Source organism: Archocentrus centrarchus, chromosome 17, assembly GCF_007364275.1.
Source record: "Archocentrus centrarchus isolate MPI-CPG fArcCen1 chromosome 17, fArcCen1, whole genome shotgun sequence".
Lineage (NCBI taxonomy): Eukaryota > Metazoa > Chordata > Actinopteri > Cichliformes > Cichlidae > Archocentrus > Archocentrus centrarchus.
In genome coordinates, this window is record NC_044362.1 from 27,047,333 (window position 1) to 27,070,504 (window position 23,172).

Here is a 23,172-nt window from a genome sequence, read left to right on the forward strand (position 1 = left end):
TTAGCACACACCCGCTCAACAAGCCGCACACTGGTGCGTTCACGAGCCCGGCAAAAGCTGCGAAATCACAACTTCAAGGCCGCAGCACTCCTCTTTTTGTAATTTCAAGTAAAAGTATGAACAGAAATTCATGAAAAAGCTCTAGCTGCTTCATTTTCCTTTTTAATGTAAGACACTTTCTGGCTCAAACTGTATTTTGATAGTTACTTTTCATTTTCCAGGAGATGGTAAGTGGATTGGTTCTTACATAGCGCTTTTCTGCTAGAACACTCAAAGCCCTTTATACAACATGCCTCATTCACACAAGCACTTTTTTTCTACAGCTGAGTGCTTTTCTATCCAACGTTTATAATGAATACATCGGTCAGCAACTTTGGCATGCAGACTGTAGGAGCCAAGGATCGAACCAGCGACCTCTCTTGACCTCCTGAGCATCAGTCACCCCAATGTAGCCATTACAGAAAGATAAAAAACATTTTGGTAATTACCAGTACTGCTAATTTAGGGCAGCCGTAGCATAAACCTTGCATTTGGGTGGTGGTCCAAAAAATTCCTTAAATACTAAAAGCAAACAGGGACATGCTAAGAAAAAGATTTATGTCATCAAACTGAAAATAGAAGTATGTAAATCACTGACGTTGATATCATTGTATCAGCTCCGCCATTACATGTTATTAACACAAGTACTCATGTATGTTACCTGCCTGTCTCATTCAATAAGCCAAGAATTTCGACACCACCCAAAGGTAAGATTGCTTGCTGGTTGGAAAAAAAGTTAAAGAAAAGTCATCTTAAAACAAAACACGCCCTGGGAAGCTTCTGTACCTAAAACCCACATGGGAAAATTATCTGTTATGTAATCGGGTGATTTCTTCCCATATAAAAGCTCTTCGTCAGCAAATATCTATGAAATAGCTGTTATACTATGTGGTTTTCACCGACGTAGAGGATGCACGTTCTTTACTTCTTTTCTGGTTTCAGTGCTGTGAACTTACCTTTAAAATGGGCTTGACCAATTTGAGGGGTACCAGTTTCTGTGAGAGCTGTGCGGCTCACTCATTACTTTCACATATGTGTTGACATTATGTATAGATTTTAAATGTAAAAATTTTATGTAAAAATTTTAAAGAAATGATGGGAGACTTTGTGTGGTCAGTACATTGTGCTTATATATATATAAACAGGTGCTGTCGCCATGGCAAACCTCAAATTAATTACAAAAAAGTATAAACGTGAAGTAATATTTCATTTAAAAGTAACAGAATAATCATTGTATTGTTCAGCCATCCTGCATCCCCATCGTCCTCTAGAACATTATGAAAATCCCCAAAAAAGCTTATTGGCCTTTAAATGCAGAGACATTTGCAGCTAACATAATTCACCTACAACAGTCACAGGAAAACACTGAATAAAAGCAAACAGTGCAGAAGGACATTTTCAACAGGTTTATCGCTGCTATTAGCTGAGTAAATACCAACTCAGTCACTGCACAGTGGTTTATTTGTAGGAAGTAAAGGCTTAACAAAATGCACAAACAGAAACTGTTTCTCTGACCTTTAATCTGACATTTACATTTATTACACATATTTAAAATCTTGAAGTGTTTCTTGAGTGAACTTACAACTATCTACTAATAACTTTAAGCTTAGATAGTTTAGATTGTGAATATTATGGTTAATATGAAAACATGATTTGGAATATGCTGTTTAATGATTATGGAAACTGGGATGGAAAACAAAATACCACAAATTTTAAAAACAAAACTGCTGACTAAATAAAATATTTTCCAGCAATGCTAAACTGCATGAAGAGCTACTGCTAACGGAAAGAAATGCATTTCTTAATATACACTATACTGCCAATATGTTCACTCACACATCCAAATCATTGAATTCAGGTGTTCCAGTCACTTCCATGGCCAAGGGTGTATAAAACCAAGCACCTAGGCATGCAGACTGCTTCTACGAGCATTTGTGAAAGAATGGGTCGCTCTCAGGAGCTCAGTAAGCTCCAGCATGGTAACTGTGATAGGATGCCACCTGTGCAAGAAGTCCAGTTGTGAAATTTCCTCGCTACTAAATATTCCACAGTAAATATTCAACTGGTAGTGGTATTAAAACAAAGTGGAAGAGATCGGAAACTTAGCCATGAAACAGTAGGCCATGTAAAATCACAGAGTGGTGGCAGTGGATGCTGAGGCGCATAGTGCACAGAGGTCACCAATTTTCTGCAGAGTCAATTCCTCCTCCACCTCCAAACTCCATGTGGCCTTCAGATTAGCTCAAAAACAGCGCGTAGAGAGCTTCATGGAATGGGTTTCCATTCTACATCCAAGCCTTGCATCACCAAGCACAATTAAAAGTGTCAGATGTAGTGGTGTAAAGCATGCTGTCACTGGACTCCAGAGCAGTGGAGACATGTTTTATGGAGTGACAAATCATGTCTCTGTCTGGCAATCTGATGGATGAGTCTGAGTTTGGCAGTTACCAGGACAACATTACTCATCTAACTGCACTGTCCCAAGTGTAAAGTTTGGTGGAGGGGGGATTATGGTGTGGGGTTGTTTTTCCAGGAGTTGGACTCAGCCCCTTAGTTCCAGTGAAAGGAACTCTTAATGCTTCAGCATACCAAGATATTTTGGACAATTTCATGCTCCCAACTTTGTGGGAACAGTTTGGGGATCCTCCCTTCCTGTTCCAACATGACTGTGCACGTGTGCAAAAAGCAGGTCCATAAAGACATGGATGAGTGAGTTTGGTGTGGAAGAACTTGACTGGCCTACACAGAGTCCTGACCTCAACCTGACAGAAAACCTTTGGGAGGAATTAGAGCAGAGACTGTGAGCCAGGCCTTCTCGTCCAACATCAGTGTTTGACCTCACAAATGTGATTCTGGAAGAATGGTTAAAAATTACTTGAAACACACTCCTAAACCTTGTGGAAAGCCTTCTTGGAAGAATTTAAGTTGTTATAGCTGCAAAGGGTGGGCTGACATCATATTAAACCCTATAGATTAAGAGTGGGATGTCACCCAAGTTCAGATGCATGTGAAAACAGATGAGTGAATATAGTGGATATACATATAACACCATTTACAAAAAGACTGGCAGTTAACATATGAACACCACCCCCTCTAAAACTGTTCTCTTTGGAAGTTGTGTTACAGACTGTAACTCCCGGTGTACATGAATAATAACTTTTGGCTCTACAAAGGTTTTACTGTTTTAAACACTCCCTGCAGCTAACTTACTCCTGAAGAGTTAATGGAACAGCCCATTTTACTGGGATGACTCACTAGTTTGAAATGAGCTATAAACTTAAGCAAACCCCAAACTAGGATTTCAAAACAAGTACTACAATTGAGGTACTGTCTTTTATCTGCTCTTTTTGTTAAAACATAGAAAACTAATAAGGCATTCTTGATCTTATCTGAAATCTGAAATATACCAATCACCAAGGCAAACACATCTTTAAAACATCCTACATGCATCACTGCATTCCTGACAAACAATAACACAACTAACTAAGGCTGATTAAGGCTACACTGAATTTCTAAGGCATCATAAATAATAAAGGCACCGGTTCCTTTGATAATACTTGTTCTTTACACCTGGTCAGAAAAAGTCTCAGTGTTTTAATATAAATCAAAACTATCTGCTGAAACTAAATGGAATTTTAAAGTCTATAAAAAATGTTATCCTCTGTTTGATTAATTAATCTGTAATCAGCAAACAAGAGACAAACTGCCATTTTCAGCCAATGGTACAACAGTAACTACTGGGAAACCTCACTTCACTTTTACCAGTGATTTGAAGAAGTCAGAACCTTTATTTGAGGTTCAGATATTTAACTTTATATTTTATATTTCAAGGTCTCCTTTTTGGACAATTAAAATATACCTGATTGTAGTTTTACTTAAAAAATTTGTAACCAACCACCCCATAGACAGTACCATCCATCCGTCTTCTTCCACTTATCCATTCCAGGGTCACAGGGGGGGCTGGAGCCTATCCCAACTGCCACAGGGCAAGAGGTGGGGTAGAAGGTTTCTAGTCTGTCGCAGGGCTAACACAGAGAGACAGACAACCATTCACACTCACATTACACCTATGGGCAATTTAGAATTACCAGTTAACCTAACCCCACTAACTGCATGTCTTTGGACTGTGGGAGGAAACCAGAGTACCCAGAGATAACCCACGCAGACAAACTCCACACAGAAAGGCCCTGTCCAGATGGTAGATTCAAACCATGGACCTTCTTGCTGTGAGGCAACATTGCTAACCACTGCACCACAATGTTGCCCAGATAATACAAACAAAATATTTGCTTGTGTACTGAGAATGAGCAAATAATAATAAAGCAAAGTTGAAAGTATTTCCCAGTTATGTGTCAAACATTTTCACAGTTCTCAATGTCCTTTTTGATGTTTTTTTTAATGTGGTCAATCTCATCTTCATCTGAGTTGTCATCTTTGTCTTTCTTTTCACTGTCCAGATTTTCTGTTACCTTCTTTGCATTGGTTTGTGGTCAGGTGAACTGCAGCTCTTGGCGAATTGAGTTCAGCTCCACCAGACCGTCGTGCAGCTGTTGCGCCACCTCCCTGATTTTGGCAGCAAACTCTGACTTTGCTCCTTTTTTAAGTTCTTTGGAGTCTTCAGACACAAAGTAGATATCCATAACTACAAAGAGTCCGGTGAGCACACCAGTCGCCATACTAGCAATCTGGACCGCTCTGGCTGCGGTGGTACCGGCTACGTTGGCAATCTGGACAAAACGCATGATCTCATTGGCATTGATGAGGATTGCCTTTCCTGCCATGGCACCATCTTCATAGAATCTGCTGGTGAGTGCAGGGAAGTCCTGATTGTATGCACTATTCTTGATCTTGATCAGATCAAACCTGCGTAGGTTCTCAATCCCCTGCTTGATGAACGTCAGGCACTTATTGAGGTCTTCCATCTTCTCCTGGTAGTCCTGCACAATCTTCTCCACCTTCTTGCGGTCCATGGTGTTGTTGACCTGGTTGGAGATGCCAGCACCTGCTGATGTCAGACCGCCCGCTGTGGCGATGCCCAGTCCCACTGCAGTCACAATCAAGGAGGTTCCCATTGTGAATGGAGCCAGAGCAAGGCCAGCAACAGTGGCAATGCCCCCGATGGCGCTGGTGGAGCCACCAGTGATTTGAGCAATCTTTGTATTCTTGTTGAACTTGTCCAGGCCATCGGCAATTCTATTGAGGTCGATGACATGCTGCCAGAGGCTCTCGGCGCGCTCTGTGAACAGTTTGTTGAAGACTCTGAGGCCCTTCTGCACTTTCTCTGCTGTCAAAGCAAACGTCCTGAAAAGAGAAAATTGAGACTTATTGCACAGCTACATCTGAGGAAAAAATCTTAAAAGGCAGTTTTGTCCCATTTACACTAACAGCATGGGTGTTAATTAACCAAATCTTGGGATATTTACTTTGTGATTTTGAGACCAGCAGAATATTTTGTTCCTCAGAGCACAGACAAATCATCATACTGATTTTTTATTTTTTTATTTTTTTTTAACATTTTTTTTTGAGTAAACTTATTTCTTTGGAATTAACTTTTCTCCTGCAAAACATCATCCAACAGGAAAACCATAACTGACAGATAATTAGTTGTTTCTGAGTAAGAGCTTCTGCAATAGTCCAATAGTGGACATTTATGATTCAGATATGTCAAAAAAAAATTAGTACAAGTGTTCTCCAATGGTGTGAGGCATGTCAACCAAGACAGCCCTACAACATCCAGAGCCTTCTGGAACTCAGGACAAATCTCATCCAACCCAGGGACCCTTCCACCAAGAAGTTGTTGACTACCAGGTCTGTCCAGCATCCTCCCCCACCACCTGATCCAACTCAGCACCAGGTGGTGATCAGTTGACAGATCAGCTGCTCTCTTCACCCAAGTCCAGAACATATGGCTGCAGATCTGATGATATGATTTACAAACCTGCAACCTAGGATGTCCTGATGACATCTGCGCTTATGGACCTCCTTATGTTCAAACATAGCTATCATTATGGACAAACTAGTTTGCACAGAAGTCCAATAACAGAACATCCCTTGGGTTCAGATCATGCAGGCCATTCCTCTCAATTACACCCTTCCAAGTCTCACTGTTGTTGTCCATGTGAGTGTTGAAGTCTCCCACTAGCTTAAAACGGGAACACAGATGCGGAGAAGACATGGCGAACATAGAAAACCAGAGAATAGCTCAAAACAAACCATAACAAAAAATAGAACTCAGAAAACTAACAAGGAAGACCTGAGAATCAATTAAAGAAAACAACCGGGAATACTACAAAGGTCATCATTATCACCATCATCAGTCCCTTAGCTACATGCCATGGGGGCAGATCAAACATCATTCACCATCACTCTCCACTTAGTCTTGTCTTCAGCAAGACGGATGAGCACATGGAAAGGGAGTCCAATCCAGGCACTCATGTTGTTTTTCAACTGATGCGGAAGGCATCCCCTTTTGCGTGCCCCCTCAGCTTTTCCTTGGAGAATCACGTTTGTTAATGTTTGGATTTTGCAACATGACCAAACCACTTCAGCTTTTTCCTTTAAATCTCAGTAATGAAATAATCATGCTCTCCAATCAGGGCTTGGACTCTGCGGTGGACCTCAACACTGGTAGCGTGGAAAGACCAGTGAGCCTGCAGGGATCCGAGGTATGGAAATTCTTTGATTTGTTCAAGGTCTGATACCTCTGATACAGTTACAGGTTCTTGTTTTCCAGATACTATGGTCTTAGTCTTCTTAAGGTTGATATCCAAACAATTTGCCTTGTGAGACCCTACTAGGGGACAACACAGCCCCTGGGATCCCTGGGACACACAAACCCCTCCACCATGATAAGGTGGCAATTCGCGGAGGAGTGATCTTAAATATGATCAATCTGTCTCTATTAATGGGCTACGTAGTACAGGCCTTTAAGGTGGCAGTAATGAAACCATTACTTAAAAAGCCATAACTTCACCCAGTTATCTTAGCTAATTATAAGCCACTCTCCAATCTTCCTTTTCTCTCAAAACTTCTTGAAAGAGTAGTTGTAAAACAGCTAACTGATCATCTGCAGATGATGATTGAATTATTTGTATTTGTATTATTGTAGGCTCTTTACCTTACAATATAAAGCGCCTTGAGCCAACTGTTATGATGATTTGGCGCTGTATAAATACAACTGAACTGAATTAATTAGTGGTTTAAAAAAAGAAAATACACTGCCATCCTCTGAAGTGACATAGTACAAACACAATTTCCTGCATGACCCTCAATCATGTGCTGCCTCCCTAAATTGGTGCATATAAAGCAATATCTATTAAAACATTCACTTACTTGGCCTCTTCTTTTTCTGTCATGTCTTCATGTTGAGGCATGTCTTTCCATTCTGAAAAAAGCAATATAGAATGAGTTATCATTCGTTATGTCTTTATATTCTTAATATTGTTTTGTGTGTCTTACAGACATAAATATGTGGATGAAAAGCTATTACATGTGTGAAATTAACCTACCAGGAAACACATCCACTCTTATGAGTAGGTTTTCTACCAGATTTCAAAGTCTGGCTGCAGGCTTTTTGTCCCATTTAGTCACAAGAACATGAGCAAAGTTGGTTTCTGGTGCTCGGTAATAAAAACTGGCCTGCAGTGTGTGTTTCAAAATGTGTTTGATTGTTAAATCTGTTCCAAAAGAAACTTCTTTCTAATTTCTTTGTTCTTTGTGCACACAAAACCAGGGACAGTTAAGTACCAAAGCAGGGGTGTGCACGTAAGCTTTCAACAGTGTTAGCTGTTCAAAATTAAACAAAAAAATTAATTTCTTTAAAAAAAATAAATAAATAAAAGCACACAAGGTAAAAATAAAAAATAAATTCTTTTTCAACTTACGTTCCACTGTTTCCCACCACTCCATGAGATCCACATCCTGAAATACAGCGTTAGGTTCCATGTTTATACTTGTTTTCCAAATAATGAAGCACATGTATTAAAATTAAAACTTACATCACTATCTTCAGCCCGTGCAGGGCCAATACGATAGTCCTCCAGCTGGTCAAATATGCATTTGTTTGCACCTTCATTCTAAGATGACAGAAATATTAAAGATTAAAATTACATATGAAAACCACCATATTAATAATAATGACTTTTTTTCTTCACCCGTGGTGCTTGGCCGGGCGCAGCCCGAAGAGGTTACATGGGCCCGCCCTCCTGCAGGCCCACCACCCGCAGGAGGTGTCGTAGGGGTCGGGTGCAGTGTGTGTCGGGCGGTGGCCGAGGGCGGAGGCCCTGGCGGACCGATCCCCGGCTATCGAAACTGGCTATTGGGACATGGAATGTCACCTCTCTGGTGGGGAAGGAGCCTGAGCTAGTGCGTGAGGTTGAGAGATACCAGCTAGATATAGTTGGGCTCACCTCAACGCATGGCCTGGGCTCTGGAACCAGTCTCCTGGAGAAGGGCTGGACTCTGTTCCAGTCTGGAGTTGCCCTCGGTGAGAGGCGGTGAGCTGGGGTGGGTATTCTTGTATCCCCCCGGCTTGCTGCCTGTACGTCGGAGTTTACACCGGTGGACAAGAGGGTAGTTTCCCTGCGCCTTCGAGCTGGGGAACGGGTCCTGACTGTTGTTTGCGCTTATGCGCCAAATGACAGTTCAGAGTACCCACCCTTTTTGGAGTCGCTGGGTGGGGTGCTGGAGGGTGCTCCATCTGGGGACTCCATAGTCTTGCTGGGAGACTTCAACGCTCACGTGGGCAATGACAGTGAGACCTGGAGGGGCGTGATTGGGAGGAACGGCCTGCCCGATCTGAACCCGAATGGTGTTTTGTTATTGGACTTCTGTGCAAACCACAGTTTGTCCATAACGAACACCATGTTCGAACATAAGGATGTCCATAAGTGCACATGGCACCAGGACACCCTAGGTCGCAGGTCGATGATCGATTTTGTAATCGTATCATCAGATCTGCGGCTGTATGTTCTGGACACTCGGGTGAGGAGAGGAGCTGAGCTGTCAACCGATCACCACCTGGTGGTGAGTTGGATCAGGTGGCGGGGGAAGATGCTGGACAGACCTGGCACACCTAAACGTATTGTGAGGGTGCGCTGGGAACGCCTGGCAGAAGCCCCAGTCCGGGAGATCTTCAACTCCAAACTCCGGCAGAACTTCGACAGCATTCCGAGGGAGGCTGAGGACATTGAGTCCGAATGGACCATGTTCCGCACCTCCATTGTTGAGGCTGCTGCTCAGAGCTGTGGCTGCAAGGTGGTTGGTGCCTGTCGTGGTGGTAACCCCCGAACCAGATGGTGGTCACCGGAGGTGAAGGGAGCCATCAAGCTGAAGAAAGAGTCCTATTGGGCTTGGTTAGCCTGTGGGACTCCGGAGGCAGCTGACAGGTATCGACAGGCCAAGCGGAATGCAGCTCGGGTAGTGGCCAAAGCAAAAACTCGGGTGTGGGAGGAGTTCGGTGAGGCTATGGAAAAAGACTTTCGGACGGCATCGAAGCAATTCTGGCAAACCGTCAGGCGACTCAGGAGGGGAAAGCAGTGCTTCACTCACACTGTTTATAGTGCGGGGGGGGGTGCTGCTGACTTCAACTGAGGCTATAGTCGGACGGTGGAAGGAATACTTCGAGGACCTTCTGAATCCCACTGACACGCCTTCTGTAGTGGAAGCAGAGTCTGGGGACGAGGGAGATGACTTGACCATCACTGGGGGTGAGGTCACTGAGGTAGTTAAACAACTCCTTGGTGGCAGGGCCCCTGGGGTGGACGAGATTCACCCTGAGTTCCTGAAGGCTCTGGATGTTGTAGGGCTGTCTTGGTTGACACGCCTCTGCAACATCGCGTGGAGATCTGGGGCAGTGCCAATGGATTGGCAGACCGGGGTGGTGGTCCCCATCTTTAAGAAGGGAGACCGGAGGGTGTGCTCCAACTTTCGGGGGATCACACTCCTCAGCCTCCCCGGTAAGGTCTATGCCAGGGTGCTGGAAAGGAGGGTGCGTCCGTTAGTCGAACCTCGGATTCAGGAGGAACAATGCGGTTTTCATCCTGGTCGCGGAACGCTGGACCAGCTCTTTATCCTCTCAAGGATATTCGAGTGTGCGTGGGAGTTTGCCCAACCAGTCTACATGTGCTTTGTGGACTTGGAGAAGGCATTCGACCGCGTCCCTCGGGGTGTCCTTTGGGAGGTTCTGCGGGAGTATGGGGTGTCTGGCCCATTGTTGCGGGCCATTCAGTCCTTGTACAACCACAGTGAGAGCTTGGTCCGTATAGCCGGTAATAAGTCGGATTTGTTTCCTGTGGGTGTTGGACTCCGTCAGGGCTGCCCTTTGTCACCGAGTCTGTTCATAATTTTTATGGACAGAATTTCTAGGCGTAGCCAGGTGGCGGAAGGCTTCTTCCTTGGTGGCCTCAGAGTCTCATCTCTGCTTTTTGCAGATGATGCGGTTCTGCGGTTCATCAGGGGGGGGCCTCCAGCTCGCAGTGGAACGGTTCGCAGCCGAGTGTGAAGTGGCCGGCATGAGAATCAGCACCTCTAAGTCTGAGGCCATGGTCCTCAGCCGGAAAAGGGTGGAGTGCCATCTCCGGCTCAGGAACGAGTTCTTGCCTCAAGTGGAGGAGTTTAAGTATCTCGGGGTCTTGTTCACGAGTGATGGGAGAAGGGAACGGGAGATCGACAGGCGGATCGGGGCTGCTTCTGCAGTGATGCGGACGCTGCACCGGTCCGTCGTGGTGAAGAGGGAGCTTAGCATAAAAGCGAAGCTCTCGATTTACCGGTTGATCTACGTTCCTACCCTCACCTATGGTCACGAGCTTTGGGTAGTGACCGAAAGAATAAGATCGCGAATACAAGCGGCAGAAATGAGTTTCCTTCGAAGGGTGGCTGGCCTCTCCCTTAGAGATAAGGTGAGGAGTGCGGCCATCCGGGAGGGGCTCAGAGTAGAGCCGCTGCTCCTCCACATCGAAAGGAGCCAGTTGAGGTGGCTCGGGCATCTGATTAGGATGCCTCCTGGCCGCCTCCTGGGCGAGGTGTTCCGGGCATGTCCCACCGGGAAGAGGCCCCGTGGTAGACCCAGGACACGCTGGAGAGATTATGTATCTCGGCTGGCCTGGGAACGCCTTGGGGTCCTTCCGGATGAGCTGGAGGAGGTGGCTGGGGAGAGGGAAGCCTGGGCTTCTCTGCTTAGGCTTCTGCCCCCGCGACCCGGCCCCGGATAAACGGAAGAAAATGGATGGATGGATGGACTTTTTTTCTTCTTTAGACTGGTTGGGTCTGCAGCAAAGCTTTAGTGTATAGTTGTTTTCACACATAGATTCCCACTAAAAGCTATATAAGAGAACACATACGCAATGTATAAGACAAATGGTCTTAAAATCTGCCAGCTAAAACAAGGCCTGTTTAATGTTCGATTGAGCCCATGAACCATCAGAGCAGATAATTGCTGCCTGGGTGTGCTACCTAAGAATCACCCTTGCTTAAAGTATTATCAGATTATCTCCTGTTGTTTGCTGTATGAGAGAAACAGCAACTTCAGACACTGGCTGAACTCGATTCTCACGAAATTCTCTGCACTTTGTGTGAAAATGGTACACAAAGTGCCTGGACATATATGATGCTATCATACAACACATTTCCTCAGTTTCACTTTTTACATGGCTTTTGCACTTATAAAGAAGAGGAAGTTTTGGTAAAAGGGATTCTGGGTATAGTGATTTATTTCTGCTGTTTTTGCAAAAGTTAAAGGACTGGAAAGGAAAAAGGAAGTGGAGAAACAAGTCTTAGCATATTGTAGCCTAATCTCTTCTCATCTTCCATGGTACAGACATGCACAAATGCTATGTCGTGGTTGTGTACGGGTTTCATGCCGGCAGTGAAAAGGGGAAGAAAACAAAACACATGTAGACTACAACAGAGTTTGTTGGGCGTGTTCTGCAAATGACTGCAAGAATGAGGCTGTTTTCAGGGTGGGGGCGGGAAGCATCATGTGACAAAAAAAAGGCCTTTTGTAACCCTGAACCACAATGATTAACACAGCAAGTGCCAGTGCAGTGGATGCATACAGTGACACAAACTGATTTTGATGTGTAAGGGAAGGTGATACAGCTAGCTAGCTAGCAAGCTTCTGAAGCGTTATCTTTTGCCTACCTCTGCAGCTTTGGGTGCTTCTTCCTGTGCACGCCTCTGTACAACTCTGGCCTAAAATGAATAAACACAGACACAGTTAAAGCATTTGTAATATTAAAATAAAACTGGAAGTCTATGTGTTGCCAAAACAACATAAAAATACTGCTTTGTTTATAAACAGTGACAATTTGGAGCAGTTTATAAACTAAAAACTAATATATATATATATATATATATTGTTTTGTTTTGGGGGTTTTTTTGTACATGTTGCATATTTGAATGTTACCTTGACTCCAGGCATGAAGGGGTTGTGCTTCTTTTTTTTCTTGACTTTGGTCTAAAAAAGACAAAACAAAAAAAAACAGATTTTAGTATCTTTGTATTAGTTTGAAGTTCAAACACTGAAATGTTCCATCTGCACTGAGTATTGTACAGTGAATAAATGTTGATCTCTGACTTTAAAAAAAAAAAAGCTGAACAGAAAGAAGACCTCTCTTTTTTCCTTGCCCTCCTCTTCATTCTTTTCCTTTTTGGATGCAGACTCTTCATCTTCATTCAGCTTTTCATCATCATATGCAGCCTGAAGTAAATAACAAAAACACCACAATAAAAAGGTCAGCATGAGCACGAAATTATAACCATCCGGTAATGAATATACACTATAACATTAATCAACATTAGTACATTTTTTTCACATATTTAGTCAAATAGTTATAAAATACAAATAGTTATATATCAATAACACCCTCACAAATATCATATTTTTGAGACATTAAAGTGCGGAGCAGCAAAACTTTAATAAAGTTGAGAGTGTTTTATGCAAATTAAGCCACCAAAAGCACACTAACTTTTGTGTTTGATAGCAAACAACCTTTAACTTGCACCACATGGCACATAATGTGTAATGTGCAACAGACCATGAAACTGTATGATTTTACCATCCATGAAAAACAAACATGCAACCCTGTAGTGAAGGGGTTAAAACTCCATGCAAGTAATAATAACCATGAGATGTCACATGTTTCACATTTGTTTGACTGTGACATGAAACACTTGATAAGAAGGAAGAAACAACTAGAAAAGTTAGACCCTGGCAGGATTAGCCACCACAAATACTTCAGATTTGTTTTCAACTGCACGTAGCAGCACAGAAATGTGTGACAGTGATAAAAAAAAATAAAGTTCACACACATTTAAATATATATGCACATCATTCTATGTAAGTCAGTCCATCTACTTAAATATGTGTTGTTTTTTTTCAATAACATGAATCAATATGTCGCCAGGTTTTTCTTAATTTGCTCACAAGTAAGAAGGAAAAAAAAACACAACCCAAAAAATCAGCAGTGAGTCCAGTCTGACCCACAATAACGACATGACAATCTTACTGTTTGGCCCTCTGCAGGGTTCTTCTCATCCTCTGCGTCTTTGGCTGCAGCAGATTCATCTTTTACACCCTCATCACCAGACAGACCCTGCAGCAAATTAAAGTAATAAGTTAATTACATTTTTTTTTTTTTTTTTTTGCATTCTGCACAAATGTACCGAAATGACATTTGATGATGTTATGAATCAGGTTAGTCGAACTATTATAACAACATTCAGTCAGTTATACTGAACCCTGATTATTTTTTTTATGTCACAAATTCCTGTTTGTTTGTTCATATAATAAAACCTAAGGAGAAACTTCAGTTCTTCAGCAGATGGAATTAAAATAGACTTTTAAGTAACCCTTTGACTCCGAATGTATCAGCCGTGACACAACATACTTCAAAAGTGCCGCCGTTCGCGCACTTCCGGCAACAAATACCGTAATACCCCTATATGGCTGTGATGTGCAATTTCTGGGCTTTCAGGAACCGTTTGCATTTTTTCGATAGGACAAACGGTTTCAGAGTTACAGTAATAACCCAGTTGATCAACGTTCCTTTGATCAGCTGACTCTGCGCTGATACGCCACATCTCAATCAGCTGTTCGCCGCTATTGAGGGCAAGTAATGGGCGCTTCAGCAGTGATCGCCCGGCGTTAAAGTGCTACAGACATTTCTGACTAATTTCATGTAAGTTTTTATCTTCTTTTGTCAAGAGGTCAAGGAGAACCTTCCATCATAGCCAACTACTGATAATCAATAGCCAATACTTGTCTAAAATATCAGTAGATCCTTTTCAGAGTCTAGCCATGTTACTGTATGAAAATGTCAATACCTGTTGGTTCTGCTTTTGCTGACTGTGCCTAAATACTCTGTTCAGCTCCTGAAATGAAACCACAGCAGTTATCTAAACAATGAGGGTTCAAAGAAGGGAATTAATACACATCAGCTCCAAATTTAAACAGATAGCAACTATTCCTCAAACACAGGGAGCTCACCACTTCTGATGGTCGGGAAGGAGCTGCAGGAGATTCTGCAGGTTTTCCTTTCTTCTGTCTGGAGGTCATGTCTTTGTCATCCTGCACAGGACAAAAATGAAATACCAAAGCTGACAATGAATATGTGAAGCACCCAGGTAACGCTAAGTAATGCCTTTCTATTTATACAAAGCAGGGCATTTTGATTCTTTTAAAGCCATTACAATGATCTAATCTGTATTATAACAGGTATCCTTCAAACATCATAAAACTGTGAACAACAGGTAAATACAGACAGCTAACATATCATTTTGTATACCTCAGAAATACAAATCGTACCTTACTATCCTCTGTTCTTCTTGGTTTTACTTTGTCATGTGAGGACGTCCCCTTCACCTCCTGCACAACAAAAATAACAACAACAAAAAAACAAAACAAACAGAGCAGAAGTTAAAATAGTCCCACAAAGGTCACACGCCACAGTGGTGTCTGACTGCATGCAAACCTCTTGAGTTTCTCCGGATGGGACCAGGATAGCTGCACTCCTTTCCCTTCTTTCATACTGGTTCATCTTACTTTCAACCTGAAAAGGACACAGACACACACACACACACACACACAGAGTCACTGAGTGTACCAGAGCAGGAGGACAGAGAGGTTTGATAAGAGGAAGCCACGGAGGAGGAGTGATGCAGGTATGGAATAAGGCATGTGAGGAGAGAGGGTTTATTTGAGGATATTTTTGGAAATGTGTGTGTGTGTGAGTGATAACTCATGGGTGATGCAATAAATAGACTGACCAGTTTTGGTTTCTTTTCCACTTGTTTCTCATTCTCCTTGACTGACTCTGCATCTTCAGTGTCTTTCTGAACAGAAGGACAACAAATAGCCCTAAAAAATAAACTAAGGGGGGATTTTCATCTTGTACTGAAATCAGGGAATCAAAAAGAAAAAATACACCACACACCAGCACTATTTGTAGACTGCAAAGTCCGTGGGATAAGTAGTTTTACCACATATACCACTGCCTCATCCCTGATGTGTGAAGAACATTGTTACTGATAAAAATGAACTAACATCACCACAGTCACTATCACCCCATCATAGTGGATGGTAGAAAGGAATCAGTTTTGACATGGCTCCAACCATGGCATTCAGAGAGGGAGAAAGAGTGAAAACCTACTTTTCACAGTCACAAGACACATTTGGATGTGATTCAGAAAACAGTTAAATGAGTCACTTGTTTCTAGTAAAAGTCTTCAGTGAAATGTTGCCCAAGGATGAACATTATTTTTCTAAATGCTTTTACTTGCGCTCTTTTAGAATGCCTTTAGATCAATATATTTTCCAGTTTTCATAGGATTCTAGAAAATATACCATAAGGCACATGGGTTCCAACCCTGTGAGCTACACCAGCATTCTTGTCCTTTATTTCTTTTTTCTAGAGTTATTTTGTAAGTAAAGGCACAAAAATGGACACCTGTTTTCTTTCCCTGGTTTGTGAACACTAAGTCTGCAAGACAGATATTACAGATACTACAGATTACAGATATTCAAAACCTTTTGCCCCTGCAACATTTAATTTAAAGACTTAACATCGAAAGATCTCAACAAGTCCAGCCATGACAAATGAAACAGGACTGACAGGACAGATAGAGCCTGTGGGAAAAACTATTTGTCAGAAACACAAACCACAGACTTGCCTCTTTTGTACCAAAAAAGACCCATCATGGATGGGGATATCCTCCCGTGATTAATGAAAATAAAAAATACATTTAGAAGTCACTTTCTACAACAGAAAATACTTTTTTTAATTCTCTTTTTCTTTGCTTCTGTTCTACATACAGTAAGTGTTCAAGCTGGCTGCATTCATTAGAATTATAATTTAGACTGAAATAAAGTTTGCATTTCCATGTACTAATTTCACTATTATATTTGTATATAATTATTAATATTACATTAATATAGCATGTCTCAAGTTGCTTTATATTGTAATGTAAAGACCCTACAATAAAACAGAATACCAAACGACCCCCTATTGAGCTAGCACTTGGTGACAGGAAGACTACGTTTTAACAGGAAGAAACCTCCGGCAGAATAAGGCTCAGGGAGGGGCAGTCATCTGATGTGATCGGTGGGGGTGGGGGGAGGGAGCCAGGACAAAAAACACACTGTGGAAGAGAGCCAGGGATTAATAATAACTAACAATGCAGAGTGGTGTAGAGAGTGAAAAGTGAAAAGTGGTGCATGAAAACACTTAGTGCATCATGGAAACCCCCCAGCAGGCTAGGCCTATTGCAATGTAACTAAGGGAGGGTTCAGGGTCACCTGATCCAGCCCTAACCACAATCTTCATCATGAAGGAAAATTTTTGCCTAATCTTAAAAGTAGAGAGGGTGCCTGTCTCCCAAATCCAAACTGGGAGCTGGTTCCACAGAAGAGGGGCCTGAAAGCTGAAGGCTCTGCCTCCCATTCTACTTTTAGGTATCCTAGGAACCACAAGTAAGCCAGCAGTCTGAGAGCGAAGTGCTCTATTTGGGGTGAATTGGAACTATGAGGTCTTTAAGATAAGATGTGGCCTGATTATTCAAGACCTTGTATGGAGAAGGATTTTAAATTCAATGCTGGATTTAACAGAGAGCTGACGAAGAGAAGTCAATATGAGAGAAATATGCCCTCTATTTCTAATCCTTGTCAGTACTCTTGTGCAGCATTTTGGATCAGCTGGAGCTTTTAGGACAACCTAGATGTAATAAATGTGTGAACTGATTTTTCTGCTGTTTACATTTGAGCAATATTGCTGAGCCGTAGGTATGGCTTTAATATTGCTCAATGATGAGTCATAGCCTGTACTATTTATGGCCATGAGTCATCCCCGACCAACACGATAGACATTTTCAGCCATTCAGAAGTTGACATCTGTCAGCATGATAAAAAGGCTGCATATCATGTATGAACGTTCATGTATGAACGGTGTGGCGAGCAGGGTGGACCCAAATGCAGAACTCCAAAACAGGACTGAATGTTGTTGATGGTTTATTTACAGAAATGATCCAAAAAATACACACAAACTAGGTAAACTTAACAAAACTGAAGTAGATGGCAAGATGGCAGAACTGGAACAAAACCACATCTCCATGAGGGAGAATGCGACAAGGAACGGAGCAAACACAGGGGCTTAAATACACACAGGAGGTAATATTGGAGACAAGAAACAGCTGGGGAACACAGGGCACAGGTGAACAGAATCTAACCAATTAATAGGGGAAGCAAAACTAAACATGACACACAGGGAGCACTGGACTGTCAAATTAAAACATGAAGTAAACAAAGACACAAACGCTGACTAAGCACAACATGAAGAAATAACATAGACAAGAGGCCAGGAACTAATAAAAACTGAACACCGAGACGTGAAAAGACAAGAAAAGGATACAAAACCCAGACTAAACTCAAAACCATAACAAATAGAAGACTCGCATGAAAGAAACCAAATAAATATAATCAGAGAAATAACAAAACATAACCAAAAGGACACAAGACACCGGGCCATCGGCCCAGGATCGTGACAGCATTAGCAGTCTAAAATCCTTCATGTTGTTTACTTTCTACTTCAGATAAATACAGCCAAAGTGTACAAATGGTACTATACATACAGGAATATGAATATAATGTTGCACATCTTTGAAGTGTAAAGAACACATTTCATGGCTTCAACTCCTTGTGGGGTCTATAGAATGGAAAAGGTAAAGCCTCATGGATAGATAGATGGACATACAGATGGTATGATGACACTATCCTCCCACTTTGTGTTGCTCTTGACTACATGAACAGAAAGCAGCAAGTTTCCTTCTAATTCAGGCTTCCCCTCAGTGTCTGGTAAATGTCTCTTGAATTAAATAACCAAATACATGCCAAACAATGTACTTTAAACAGGAACAAATATCTATTACAGTACCTGCTTGTGGCCTGATGGCTTCTCACTTTTCACAGTTGCATCGTCATCATCTGAGCCTGCCTCCTTTTCATTCTGTAATCAACAAATTCTGTGAATAAAGGCCTCTGGGCATAGAAGCAGCTATAATTTACATGTAGTACACGTATGTCTGTGGACTGACACATGACCATGGTGTTTTTACTGGTTTCATCCTGGCTGATAAAATTAGAGAAGCTTTTAACAAGAAAACAACCGTGCATCTAGCCATTGGCACCACCTAGCAAAAATAAATCTACTAAATTAATACTGAATTTTAATTTTAAACGGAGTGTTTTATTTTTAAATTACATTTAAAATGATTCATCTTTAAAGTCATACAGGCAATGTCCCCAGGTTGGAGCTCTGCAATAAATCACTTAATCACTCAAACCTCTCGTTTGTATGTTGTTGTTTTTCTAGCTGCTTACAGTGTTAAAGTTGACTTTCAAACTGGCTGTTGCAGATGGAGGTAGCAGCTTAGTGTTGCTCTTCACAGACAGATTGTCGTTGCTGCCTGAGATCTTACTGGATGTGGACAAATCCTCCTAAAAAGAGAAACAAGACAGAATCAAGAGAAACAAAAGCTCTTGACCACTTAATATTTATTTCAGCACAGGTGAAATTAGGAGGAGTGAGTTGTCCATCAAATAACTGAGACCTTTCTTTGGATCCTTTTTAAAAACCCCACTCAACATCCCTCCTGACTCCTAAAAGTAACAAAGAGAGTCATACAAAGATGTTTTCTTTCCAAAATAGATCACTTCTTTTTAAGCAGTTTTAAATTAATACAATTATACTTCCTTGATTTGAACTGGTGCAGCAGTCAGAGGGACAAACAGAGATTTAGTGCTCCAAATATTTGCCAACACTTTTTTTTTTTCCAAATAGCTGATGCATGCAGGTTTTCACTCATCCAAACACACACAAAAACAAAACCTGTCCACTCAGTGAGTAAACCACAGCACAGTTACTGTAGGTCAAAATCACCAACATACTGTAGATCACAAAGGAAGCACTCTGGGCTTCTTTTCCGGGGTGATACTAGAAAAAAAAAATTGATGCAGCTGTTTCAAAAATCTCTGAAAAGGATGTGATGTCCTGGTATATGTTTTTTTGTATTACATAATCATATATTAATTTAGGGGTATGAAGTGTTAATCAGACAAGTAAAGCTGCTGCACTTTTACTGGCACGTGACAGAGCAAACTATTTAATCAAGAAAATAATCAGCAGTGGGAGACTTTTTTTTTCACTGCACAGTAATTTAAATGATTATTTGAACTTGGAATATTCTGCATAAAGTCTCTTGAATCACTTATCAATTATGTTGTTACTTTTTTAATATTTGGGGAACACGAATAACCACAAAACAAAAAGAAAAGTGAAGTTATTAGTTAATGTTATTTTTTCCCTATATTTGCAATTAAACAAAAGATACACAATATCCATTACATTCAAAATATAAAACAAATCTAACACTGCATGGTTTACATTCACTCATTGTTCTGATTCACTTACTGTTAGAGCCAGTTCTTTTACAAAGTTCAAAAAGTGCCTGAACCTTTCCAAATATTTTATCGCCGTGTTATTTTATTTTATATAAAGATGTCTTTTGAGTTTGATATCCGTGTAACATTTGATCCATGAGGGTTTTATTTGTTTGTTTTTTCAAAAAAAATAATAAAATTATGTTATATTTTTGGCATTTAAAAGACTGTGGTTCATCAATATTTGTCCATATTTTTCTATAATTATTTTCTTCGGTACACAACTCTGATTGCTGAGATTTCACTTTCCCAGAAATACTAAGGAAGCTGTCATCAGAATGTTTTGTGTATTTAATTGGATTGACAGCTTGTTTTTGGTTTTTTATTATTATTAATATGAGTCACAATTTTAAAGATTAAAAAAAGCGCTGCACTGTAAAGTTCCTTCTTACCTGTGGATGATCCTCTTTGGCAGATTTGTCTGTCTTTTTAAGCATCCCTTTAAACACTCCTTTGTCCTTAAAAAATGAAAATAAAACACTGCTTTGTGTCCTGAGGACATTTAAAGGGTAAACATTAGGTTAGATTTAACCCTAACCCAGGGTTGATCAAAGATAACTAGATGATCAGAAACTCCTTGTGTTCACCGTGGTGTTGTCAGCCTGTCATTGCTCTTTGACAGCTCACTGTTGGCTGATAAATTATCCGATAATGTCAATATAAAATCTTATTAAATCATTGTTTTTCTCATTTTTATAGAGTCAGAGTTTTTTAAATGTATGGTGCATGACTTTAAAACAGAAATTGTAATAAGGGATTTTATTGCTCGGAATATCTTTGGCATAATTACAACAATAAATATTAGCATTTAAGACTCAAGATTTTAATAATAGCAAAGCACTCAGTGTCATAAGGGTAAATAACATGGATAAAATCTCCAATTAATGAATAATAAAGATAACTGTCTCTAAATTTAATGACAAAAAAATAATTTTGTCTCATGTTAATGAATTAGCTAAAGTGTAAAAGGGGTTGTTATATTAATGTTGCAACATTACCTGTGCAGATGGCTCAGTGGATATGGAGGATTTCTTGAATTTCCCACTGAATAACAATGATTGAGAAGTGAAGAAGAGACATTTTTTACTAAAATGCACCTCAAAGAAACACTGACATTTGAAAACAGATTTCTAGATTCAGATTTTTATTTTTCTGCTATTCTTTGAGTGGCATGTGTCTCTGTTAAACATCTCTAGTTTGGTGAATCGTACTGACTGGCCTGGTGTTACAGAACATTTAATCAACTTCTCTTGTCAGTAGTTTTTCAGATTTGAACTACAAAAGCAGATTTGCCTTTACCTTTACTAACTGTTTTTTATGTCTTTAAAAAGTCTTAGTGGACAAAATTGAGGATTATGAAAGTTTGTTTCCAGCAGTTAGAAGAAAAAAAAAGGTAGATAAGACAATATTTGGAGTTGTCATCCCAAAATTTTGGGTTATTCTCTCAAAATTGTGAGTTACATATTTCAAGTATTTGACTTACTGATTTACTTCTCAGCAATTCAAATTTTTTGAGACACCCTGAAAAGGATAAGCAGAAGTGGATGGATGGATGGATGGATGGATGGTGACAGTAACCAGAAAAATTGACTTACAGACAGCTTTTGTTCCAGTGACAGAAACAAGCTTCTATTCACAAAAAAAAAAAAAAAAAAAAAAAACTATTTAAGAGAAACACTGTTCAAAAGTACGGAAGCCTGTTTCCACCACTAAAAAAACAAAAACAAAACTGCTGTCTAAGTCAAACTTCTGAGGCAGTTTTTGGTGACAGAAACGAGCTTCCATACAAATTAGTCAATTTTATGTAGCAAGTATGTATTTTACTTCTTTCCTGAAACGTTTACTATCCCATGAACCCTCAAATCTATTTGGTAACCCAATATGGGGTCCCGGCAGACCTATGGATTGATATTTCTAAGGATTCATATACAGAATCAGTGAGACACGTCTTGTTTTTCGTAAGATTCGAAGCGTAATCATCATATTTTGACTGGTTACATTTCAGTTTCCTCCCCTTTTGAGGGGGTGAATGACGGCCCCGCTTTTATAGTTTCGCCCTAGTGCTAAAGCGGCCGTGCTCGCTCAAAACCTCAGTCGGTTGGTAACCTCGCAGACCTCCTTAAGCGCACACAGAGCACTTTAATAGCAAAGGAGCAAATCTCCGCGTACTTACGCATGTCTGAGCAGACGCACAGATTCAAAAAAGTGTTGAATATGGACACTGACTGACTTCAGGAAACAAAAACAAACTTCAAAACACTAAAGTTATACTCACAGAGAGCCCTCCTCCATCACACTCCGGCGCAAAATCATGGTTATTGTACCGCTCCTATCAGAGAGACAGCAGGCTACAGTTCATTAACGTTTTTTTTTTACAAGTTATTCATCATGATAACTGACATTTTTGACGGCCGTTAACGCACCATTAAAGCCAGCTGCTGTCTCCGTTACAGTGAACTTGTTCCGTTTGTTAACCGAGGTTGGCAGATGAAAGTCCCGCTCCTCAGTAGGACTTCGTGTGCCCTTCGAGTTGATACAGTAGTCTGTTTTCACTCAGAGCTGCGCATGGTCAGGATCATAGATACACCTAGACGCCGCATTGGGCTCGTTGCTGTGACACGTCAGCGCGTCCGCTATATTGGATGTGGCAGATCTGCGCTGTAAACTGATAGAAGTGAATGGACTGAACTTCATAAAGCGCCTTTCTACAAAGTTATTTAAGTTAGTGCGTTTCATTCACAAATTCAAACATGCACTAATATATACTGGTAAACTAATAGGTATGAAAAAAATAAAATAAAATAACGTAACTTTCTCTAATAGTTAAAAATGTTGTATAATCCACTATGATTAGGGTGCAGGCATCAAACCAGTGTATGTATTTCTAATATTTTTAGGAGTATTTACAGCTGACGATGTTTGTAACGCTGTTACTGTGATGATAAATGTGTACAATAACGAGATCCGGACATGTACATAAAACATCTGTAGGTTTATGAATAAAAAAAAACCCAATTATATTCACTAATTTTGATTAATTTACGTATTATTGACGATCTTTAAGCCAAAAAAATTAACAAAGTTTATAAACTAAAATAATAAACTGCAAAAGACACTGATCAAATTAATTTTCTTTTAAGAGAAAA

The 23,172-nt window shown here is 40.7% G+C and overlaps 1 protein-coding gene across 1 annotated transcript; it reads right to left on the reverse strand.

Annotated features, from left to right (window-relative positions):
- Positions 1-4,128: 4,128 nt before the first annotated feature.
- On the reverse strand, positions 4,129-22,634 carry apol1 (apolipoprotein L, 1). Its single transcript, XM_030751163.1, has 19 exons — positions 22,450-22,634; positions 22,302-22,355; positions 21,025-21,070; positions 20,419-20,484; positions 18,908-19,024; positions 18,462-18,533; positions 15,304-15,369; positions 15,009-15,086; positions 14,843-14,902; positions 14,525-14,605; positions 14,362-14,409; positions 13,545-13,631; positions 12,647-12,736; positions 12,443-12,493; positions 12,178-12,228; positions 8,037-8,114; positions 7,923-7,959; positions 7,372-7,423; positions 4,129-5,340 (listed from the first exon to the last, which is right to left on the reverse strand). Exons 2-19 carry the CDS (start codon positions 22,337-22,339, stop codon positions 4,530-4,532), a joined length of 1,929 nt encoding a protein of 642 aa, XP_030607023.1. The 5' UTR covers positions 22,340-22,355; positions 22,450-22,634; the 3' UTR covers positions 4,129-4,529.
- Between the last annotated feature and the right edge of the window lie 538 nt (positions 22,635-23,172).